The sequence below is a fragment of the Rhincodon typus genome, chromosome 14 (genome assembly GCF_021869965.1).
Source record: "Rhincodon typus isolate 14 chromosome 14, sRhiTyp1.1, whole genome shotgun sequence".
Lineage (NCBI taxonomy): Eukaryota > Metazoa > Chordata > Chondrichthyes > Orectolobiformes > Rhincodontidae > Rhincodon > Rhincodon typus.
Genome location: NC_063345.1, coordinates 70,171,252 through 70,180,946, shown reverse-complemented (window position 1 = coordinate 70,180,946; position 9,695 = coordinate 70,171,252). Strand labels below are relative to the sequence as shown.

General features: G+C 42.9%; 1 protein-coding gene across 1 annotated transcript in view; it reads right to left on the bottom strand.

Annotated features, from left to right (window-relative positions):
- Nucleotides 1-445: 445 nt before the first annotated feature.
- Nucleotides 446-9,695, bottom strand: part of LOC109923651 (nitric oxide synthase, brain-like) — a 96,151-nt gene continuing 86,901 nt past the window's right edge. Inside the window, exons 21-24 of the mRNA XM_048604962.1 lie at nucleotides 9,045-9,255; nucleotides 8,573-8,724; nucleotides 6,577-6,771; nucleotides 446-1,860 (exon numbers count right to left, since the gene is read on the bottom strand). Of these exons, the coding sequence (XP_048460919.1) occupies nucleotides 1,753-1,860; nucleotides 6,577-6,771; nucleotides 8,573-8,724; nucleotides 9,045-9,255 (666 nt within the window). The 3' untranslated portion in view covers nucleotides 446-1,752. The remainder of the gene's footprint in view (nucleotides 1,861-6,576; nucleotides 6,772-8,572; nucleotides 8,725-9,044; nucleotides 9,256-9,695) is intronic.

Genomic DNA, 9,695 nt, shown 5'->3' with positions numbered 1-9,695 from the left:
TACATTCTCCAGGTGTCTGCATGGGTTTCCTCCCACAGTCCAAAGATGTGCAGGCTAGATGGATTGGCCATGCTAAATTGCCCATAGTGTTCAGGGACGCCCAGATTCGGGGGATGGTCCTGAGTGGGATGTGGTGAGGGTTAGTGTGGACTTGTTGGGTCGAAGGGCCTGTTTCCACACTGTAGGGATTCTATGATATAATACTGAAGAAATTTGATAGTTTTCACGCAACAAAGGTTGCGCGTGAGAAAGGGTTAACTATACAATCATGATGGCTGCAAATATTTTACCCTCAGTGATTTCTCATTGGTTTGCAGTAATATTAACCTGCAGTTTTTGCAAGTACCAAGTTTCTTAAATGTAGTGACATCTAAACTATTCAATTGTATCTTAAAACAGTGGCTAATTTAAGCTCAGATAAATCCAAAGAAAAGACTAAGACACACACACTTCAGAGACATTTATTCCATTGAAAGCAGGTTAGTTCAGCAGAATTCCATGAACATTTTCAGAAAGAGGGGCTTAGATGGCGTAGACGTATTGTTTGAAATTACATCTTGTGATAAAATAACACAACTAGAAGCGTCTGTAAGCAAAGTAGGACTACTGTAGGTAATAATATATTTTTGGAGGTACAGATGTGATGGCCTGAAGGGCCTCTTATGTTTTCTATGATTCTCTGATTACCAGTGGTTAAAGCTCTTGTGAAAGTTCTAGTTACTGATAACTGGGAGCATTTCCATTATTTGGAGTTATATGTCTAACAGAAAATTGAGATTTGCCAGATGGGGGAGTGATTACGAAAGGTGTAGAAATGGGAGCTTCATCTGGGATCTGGCTTAAGATCTAAAACCTAGGATCTAGATTGAGCTGAGGTAACTGAATTCCTCAAAGTTAACTAAATTGAAATGGGTATGGTTTAATTGTAAATGCCGCTATATCAGGACTGACTGGAGAAGTGTAAGAGAAGAATTGCTGATAATTTAGGAGATGATGCTTCAAGGTCAGATTTTGATCATTTCATCAAGGACAAAATATCATCAGAATTGGCAATGATAGAGGTAGAAGATGAGTTGGCAACTAATAGGCAGGAAGAAGAGGAAATGCTGGCAATGCTCAGGGACGTGATACTGAACATATACAAAGATCTGGCTTAGCCACAACTAGAACATTGAGTCTGGTTCTGGTCTTGACACTTTAGGAAGGATATGAGGGATCTTGAGAAGGGAAGAGTGCAAAGGAGGTTTTCCAGAATGTTCCCAGGATGACGGATTTTAGTGACATGGCTTGTTTGGAAAATCTGGGGTTGCTCTCCGTGGAGTGAAGGAGATTTGATTCAGACAGAAAAGACAAGGAAGAGCTGCATGCATTAGTTCTTGGTATAAGGACTAGAGTTAAGTTTTTTTGTGTAAAAGATATAAGTTGGGGAGGAGGCAGCAGCGAGGAGAGGCTGAAAGGAAGACTTGCTCATCAAAACTGCTCTGATGCAGTTTACACCAACTGCAGAAGGAACTGGATTTGGGAAATGATAACGGTAATAAATTTAATTATAAAAGACCCAAAATATATTGATTTCACTTTAAAGTATGGTGATATATAATTTTCAGATGATGTCCAGGAGAAAGACTATTTATAATGTCAGACATTCTGTGTATTTCAGTCAGGAAACAACACTCCTCATTTACATCATCAAACACTCTATGGGTAACCTTAAATTCTGCAGAGTTACTCCCCTTCATCAGAACCAAGCATTTACTTGGTTCCCTGCCAATAATTCAAAGATGTCGATCTGCTTTTTGTGGCGACTTCTCGCGTTCTCAATGTTAGACCAAATATATCCTCATGGTAACGATTCTCATCCTAAAGGCCAGAAACAAAGCAGCAGATCATGAACACATTGTGAAAGGAGAGTGACAGAGAGAGGAATACAAATGAAACATTTTGAACAAAATAGCAAAAAGAACAAAATGCAGTGTGAAACAGGCAACTTAAGATCACACAATAAATTCAGCAGAAATTTCAAAATTTTAAAGATCACACTCCCACAGCCCCATGTATGCTCTCCCCTTTCACTGTCTCTACTCAACCATTTAACCACTTCCACAGCACCATGTAAACTCTCCCTATCACTGACAATACCCTTCCATTTAATGCTCCCGCACTGCTGCTCCCACCACCACCATTCCCCCACCTGCCAAGTCCTCGCTCCAGATCTGTGTACACTCTCCCCTGTGACTGTATCCACTCATTGCCTCTTTGGAAAAGGTTCTAGTTAAATATTGATGGATCACAAAACAGAATTCAGCAATCTTATGGAATATTTCTCATTCACTGGAGGAGGAGATAAGGAGCAAAACCAGGAGTCAACTGAATATTGTCTTTGCTCCCCCGACATGGGGAATGTGAATCAGTCTCTAGGTAAAGTGCAGTTTGCTGTTGTTCAAAATACATCTTCCTAGTCTTGCTGCAAAGCCTCAGTGATCCCCGTCCCTATACAACCACGCAAACCACAAATTGTGAAAGGCTTTGAAGGGATGGAATTTTTACAATGTGTCTAGGGTAGCTTTTTAAGCCAGCACATAAACATCCAACAAGATACAGGGGGCTGATGGACCAAATTTTAGGGAACAAAAGGTGGGCAAGTGGTAGATGGGTCAGTGTGGGTGCATTTCAATGATAGTGACCATAGTAAGATTTAAAGTAGTCACTGAAAGGACCACACATAAAGGTTTTAATTTACGGGAAAGTCTGATTTTAATATGTTAAATCAGGATGTGGTCAAAGTGAATTGTGAGAAGCTACTTGTGGGAAATTCTCCAATATGTGAGTCATTCAAAAAGGTAATAATTCAGAGGGCAGGGCCATCATGTTTCCATAACAATGAAGGTTAGGACCAACCAATCACAAGAACCCTGGATATCAATGGATGCATGTGATTGGATAAGGGAAAACAAGCTTATGGTAGATGGCAAAAACTCAAAAGAGCAGATGCCCTTGAAGTGTGTAGAAAGTGCAGGAAAAAAAAATCACGAGAGCAAAGAGGGGACATGAAAAATCACTGCTGGGTGAAATAAAGGAAAATCTAAAGACATTTTCAAAGTAAACTAGGGCCAAGATGATAACCAGGGAAAGAATGGGGCCCATTCAGAATCTAAGCACCAAAGTGTGAAATTGGAAGGTGGTTTTAAATGCCTACATCCATTATTGAGAAGGACAATGTAGGTGGAGAAATCAGGGAGGCGGTCTGTGATATCGTTGAACAAATTATAGTTGAGAGAGAGAGAGAGAGAGAGGGAGAGTCCAAAGATGTGGAATAGCCATGCTAAATTGCCCGTTTCTGGGATGTGTAGATTAGGTGAGGTATAGGGTCTGGGTGGGATACGGTGAGGGTCAGTGTGGACTTGTTGGGCTGAAGGGCCTGTTTCCACACTGTAGGGATTCTATGATCATTATTCAAGAAGAGTGGTGGGGATAAACCAGTGCCTACAGGCCAACATGTCTAACATCATTGATAAGAAACTATTGGAAAAGATTCCGAGAGACAGATCTTCACTTGGAAAAGCAAGGAATGATCAATGATAGTCAGTACAGCTTTGTCAAGGTAGTTTATGTCTAACAATTGTGAATTTGTTAATTTTTTGAGATGGTGACTAGGTTTGTAGCTGAGGCTAATATAATGGATGTTGTCTACACAGATTTCAGTAAGGCTATTGACAAGCTCTCACAGCAGTCTAGTTAAGAAACTGAGACTTATGGAATCCAGGATAATTTGGCAAATTGAATCTAAAATTGGCTTAGTGGAAGGAAACAGGGGTGACGAAATTGGTGTTTGTGACTAGAAGCCTGCATCCAGTGGTGTAATAGATAGTTTGGTGCTGAGTTTCTTACTATTCATTGTGTAGCATTAATCAACTAAACATTAATGTTGAATGTATTGGTAGTAAGTCATAGATGACATGAATTTTGGTGGTGTAGTAAATGGCCAGAGAAAAGCCTGAGACTACAGGACAATAAAGACAGCTGATCACACAGACTGAACAGTGACAAATAAATTTTAATCCTGAAAAGAGAGAGATGATTTTGGGAGGACAAACAAGATGAGGAAGTACACGATGAATGGTAGGCCTCTCAGAAACAGAGAATGAGAGGGATCTTGGTGTCAATAGATACTTGTAGGTAGCAGGGTAGGTAGATAAGTTAGCACTTAAGTGGCTAAGCAGCTATTTGGGATACTCGCCTTTATTAATCAAAGCAGAGCATACAAGAGCAGGCAAATTATGATGGAGCAGTAAAAAAAAAAAATTCGTTAGACCACAATTGGAGTACTGTGTGCAGTTCTGGTTGCCACACCATAGGATGTGGATTGCACAAGAAAGGATGCACACGTGATTCACAAGAATGTTGCCTGGGCTGGGGCAAATCAATTATGAAGAGAGGCTAGAAAAGCTGGAGATATTTTCCTTATAGCGGAGAAGGCTGAGTGGGGATTTGATTGAAATGTTTAAAGTTTTGAGGGGCATTGACAGGGTAGATGGGGAGAACCATTTCATCTTTGTCAGCAGGATCAATACCGGGGGCACAGTTTTAAGGTAAGGAACAGGAGATAATTGGAGAGAATTTAAGGAATAATTGGATTAAGTGTCAGGTCTAATTGTGTGCAAGGGATTCTATTGAATTAATGGCTGAAATTGTTGAAGGGAGGTCAGCAGATATGGATACGAACGCATTCAACAAAACCCCAAGGGGCAGCTTGTGAAGAAGCTGAAACAAGTGGAACAAAGGTGAAAGCTGAGGAACCAGTGCGGAATTAGCTGGCTTACAAGAAGCTAAGTGTGCTTCCAGAAAGATGTTGGACTGGGAGGGAATTTGCAGTTGTCTTTCACCTGGCCCATTGAGTCTGCTCCGCCATTCAATCATGGCTGATAAGTTCCTCAACCTTATTCTCCCAATAACCCTTGATCCCCTTGATAATCAAGAACCTATCTCAGCCTTAAATGTACTCAATGATCTGGCCTCTGCAGCCTTCTGTGGCAGTGATTCACCACTCTCTGGCTGAAGTAGTTTATCCTTATCTCCATTGTAATAGGTCTTCCCTTTACTCTAAGGCTGTGCCCTCAGGTCCTAGTCTCTCTTACCAATGTAAGCATCTTCCCAACATCTACTCTCTCCAGGCCATTCAGTATTCTAAGTTTCGATTAGATACCCCCTCATCCTTCTAAACTTCAATGAGTATAGTCCCAGAGTCCTCAAATGTTCCTCATGTTAAGCTTTCTATTCCTAGGACCATTCTCGTGAACCTCCTCTCAACCCGCTCCAAGGCCAGTACATCCTTCCTGAGAGGTGGGGCCCAAAACTGCACACAATACTCCAAATGTGGCCTGACCAGGGCTTTATAAAGCCTCAGTAGTACATCCCTGCTTTTATATTCAAGTTCTCTCAAAATAAATGCCAACATTGCATTTGCCTTCCCGACTACTGACTCACCTTGACAACAAGGTGTACAGCTGGATGAACACAGCAGGCCAAAATCTAATTTCTGATGAAGGGTCTAGGCCCGAAACGTCAGCCTTCCTGCTCCTATGATGCGGCTTGGCCTGCTGTGTTCATCCAGCTCTACACCTTGTTGTCTCGAATTCTCTAGCATCTGCAGTTCCTACTATCTACTGACGCACCTTGCAAGTTTACCTTGAGAGAATCCTGGACTAGAACTCCCAAGTCTCTTTGCACTTCAGTCTTTGGAAATTTCTCCCCATTTAAAAAAATAGTCCATGCTTTTATTCTTCTTACCAAAGTGCATGACCTCATACTTCCCCACGTTGTACTCCACCTGCCATTTCTTTGCCCACTCTCCTAACCTGTCCAAATCATTCTGCAGCCTCCCCACCTCCTCAATACTACCTGTCCCTCTACCTATCTTTGTATCATCTGTAAACTTAGACAGAATGCCCACAGTTCCTTCATCTAGATTATTAATGTATAAAGTGAAAAGCTGTGGTCCCAACACTGACCGTTGCGAAACACCACTTGTCACCGGCTGCCATCCTGAGTAAGGCCCTTTTATCCCCACTCTCTGCTTTCTGCCAGACAGCCAATCTTCTATCCATGCTAGCACCTTGCCTCTAACACCATGGGCCCTTACTCAACAGCCTCCTGTCACACAGGCACCTTGTCAAAGGCCTTCTTGAAGTCCAGGTAGATAATATCCATTTGCTCTCCTTGATCTACCCTGGATGTGGGATTTAACAACTGTTTAAAGGGGATGGTACTTACACCAGGGTTGCAATGACATCCTTCAGTGCAGTATGTTTCTATAATTCTCTGATTAATCTGCTTCCTGAAAGAGATTTGTAAGCCTCCCTTTTTAAGGCATTAACTCAAAGGATCAAACCTGATTCTGGTTCACATTCAACATTTGAAGCAAAATTTCCTCTGAATCTCAAATGCCACCTGGAAAGTGCCAATTTGAAACTATTCATCTGTTTACAGTCCAAAGCCAAGCCAAGATTGCCCCTCATCATTGTCTGGAGCATCCTAACGTTGCCAGATGGTCATTGGACCATTGTAAGACTCTCTCACCTTCAGCTTTGTAAGATATCTTGCTGCATCATTCAGACTCATTGCCCCCAGTGTGGCTATCAATTCTTGGACAGTTTTTGAAACATCTTGAGCCATTGTAACATCACCACAAACGTACAGATGTCCCTTTGAAGAGCTCAAAATTTGGAAGAGCTCAGTGGGCAGCTGATTTCGAATGATATCCTGTACATATTCCTAGAGGGTGACAAATCATTAAGATATCAAACTAACTAAAACCATGAAAAATCAAAACTGGAAAATCAATAGGATAGTTTGAGAAAAGATATCAAACTCCATCGACAGGTACACGCGCCCCACAACACATACATAATCTTCCAATATGCACATCCTCCCTGCACATAAACATCTTCCAATACACACACATCCTCCACAGACATGTACATCCTCCACCAACATGAACATTTTCCAACCACACATACACCCGCCACAGACATGTTACCCCACTTCAAAACTGTTGTCCACCCTTCCCTCAGCCTGTGATCCTGGATTCCAATGAATAGGTGCTCGATTCTCCCTTACACAGTAGAAAGCCTCTGACCTTCCCAAAATCTCTTTCCCTTTAGTTCCTGTGGGTGGGTCTTACGGACTGACTATGGACCACCCACTTGAGCAACTTGGCTGGACAGACCCACAGAAGAAGTGCTGAGACCCCTGACTAATGGATGTACCCCTCCCTGATTATTAGCCTTACTTTCTCCATGCCGGACTGCCCACGATCTAAGTCAATGATCGCCAGATCCGACTGACCCACTCCTTGGACTCCGGTGGCACAGATCACCTCGCCAAGAAGACCCTGACCAGATGCCTGGCTCTGGACTGGTGTAGGTGGGCTGCCCTTGACTAGTTGTGCCAGAATGTTCTGACTGAATGGTGTCTCCATGGATCTCAGTGAGGACGCCTCCCCTAAGACTTTGAGATATGGTGCCCTCTTGCTGCACGTGCAGTGTGTTTGCTGATAAGCTGCTGGCACATGGAGCAGATGTGAGATTGATGACACACACCACCTTACAACAGGACGTACAGCTCCTTGACTGAGAACTGCTGAGCAGTAAGGCAGGCTGCCTGGTTGTGTGGTTGTCTTAATTAGCAAGGCATGGTGAAGCAAGCGAGTGATACTGTGGGCAAGCAGGTAGGCCTGAAGTGAGAGAGTACAAAGAGAACAACTGAGCAGCCCTGAGATGCAACCTGATCCAATACCAGATGCTGGTGAACGCTGCAATGCATGGGAGTCTTGCCAGTGTATTGGAGAGGTACCAGGATGGTCATGAGTGGGCAAATGCTGGATGCCGGTGTATGAAGTTCAGGGATGTGTGTGTGGTTATTCTCCAGTTCCTCTATCACAGCTACTTTCCCTTTCTATCACATGATAGAAACAATCTCCTCCTCTATCAACGTCTTTTATCCTCAACAAGCCACTATCTCCATCACAGACAGTCTGTATATTACACTCTCTCTATCACACTCTTTCACAGACAACCATATCTCTATCATAACACCCTCTATCACAGAAACACTCTCTATCACACACATTTTCTCTCTATCACAGACACTCTATCACAGCCACTTCCCTTCCATCCAGCCAATTTATCTATCACAGATACTGTGTCTGCCACACTCTTTCATGGACACATGCTCACTCCATCACAGACAAACTCCATATCACAAATACACTCTCTCTGAGACACACTCTTTCTGTCACACTCTATTATAGATGCAGTCTCTCGCTATTAAAGACATACAGACATTCTCTACCACAGATAATCATTCTCTCTACCACAGTCTGAGACGCTCTCTCTCTATCGTTGCCACTTACTTTCTATTCAGCCACTTTTTCTCTATCACAGACAAAATTTCTCTCTTTCAAAAACACTCATTCTATCATAGACACACTCTCTATCACAGACAATTCTCTGTCTATCACAGACAGTCTCGATGTTTTGTAGAGCACTATCTCTTGATCTCCCTCATGGTTCACCTTTTTCCTGTTTGGATCTCGTGAGTATGCAGTATAAATTTCTTTGAAAACTCCTTTGTTCTTTGCCTCCATCATTTCCTCTCTATAAAGATGATCCATTTGCGAGTGACGACACCCAAAGATCAGGCTCATCTCACATGGTTTCAACCCTGCTTCAGAGAGGTGGTAGGTTAGAGTCATAATGACAGAGGGCCAACAGAGTGAGAATGGGGCATGTCAGAGAATGAGAGTATTAGGTTATTGGAGAGAAAGAAAAGGAGAGAGAAAGAAAGATGGTGGGGTAAACTGAGAGGGAGAGGGAGGACAAACAGGGGAATAGGTGGGAGCACGAGAAAGAAAGAGGGGTTATGGATGGTGAGGAGAAAGTGAGGGAATGTTCAAAGACTGAAGAATAGTCCAGGGAATGAGGGTGAGGGAAGGAGTCTGAGAAGATGAACACTTGAAATAGGATGCTGAGATCAGCAGCACCAACCTTGGTTTTCAATCTCATATAATCGCTGTTGCCAGAAGCTTCTGTAAGGGGCAATGCCAGTGCCAGGGCCAACCAGCAAACATGGGGCAGAGGGATCAGACGGGAGGTGGAATAGTGGAGCCCTGAAAACAAGATAAAGATCAATATAAAAACCGAAAGAACAGTGGATGCTGTAAATCAGGAATAAAAGCAGAAGGTGCCGGAAAAACTCAGCAGGTCTGGCAGCATCTGTGAAGAAAAAAAAAATCAGAGTTAACATTTCGGGTCCGGTGACCCTTCCTCAGAACTGATGGTAGCTGGGAAATCATTGGTTTATATGCAGAAAATAGGGAGGGGAATGGGGTAGGGAGTAAACTATAGGATAGAGCCTGAAGAGATAGAAGAGCAGTTGGATAGACAAAGGAATTGATAACAAGCTGGCTAGACGGGTGAATAGTTATTAATGGGGACTGTTAGTGACTAACAATACGTAGTGTGTAATGGCAGGCTATGTGATAACAAGGCCTGGTGTGTGGGGTAGTGGGCTGGGACATGGGAGAGTTTAGGACCTAAAATTATTGAACTCCATATTGAATCCGGAGGGCTGCAGCTTCCCTCTCAGAATTGTAGGTCAGGGTTTGTGGAACACAATTTTAGCAATTTCACCCCCAA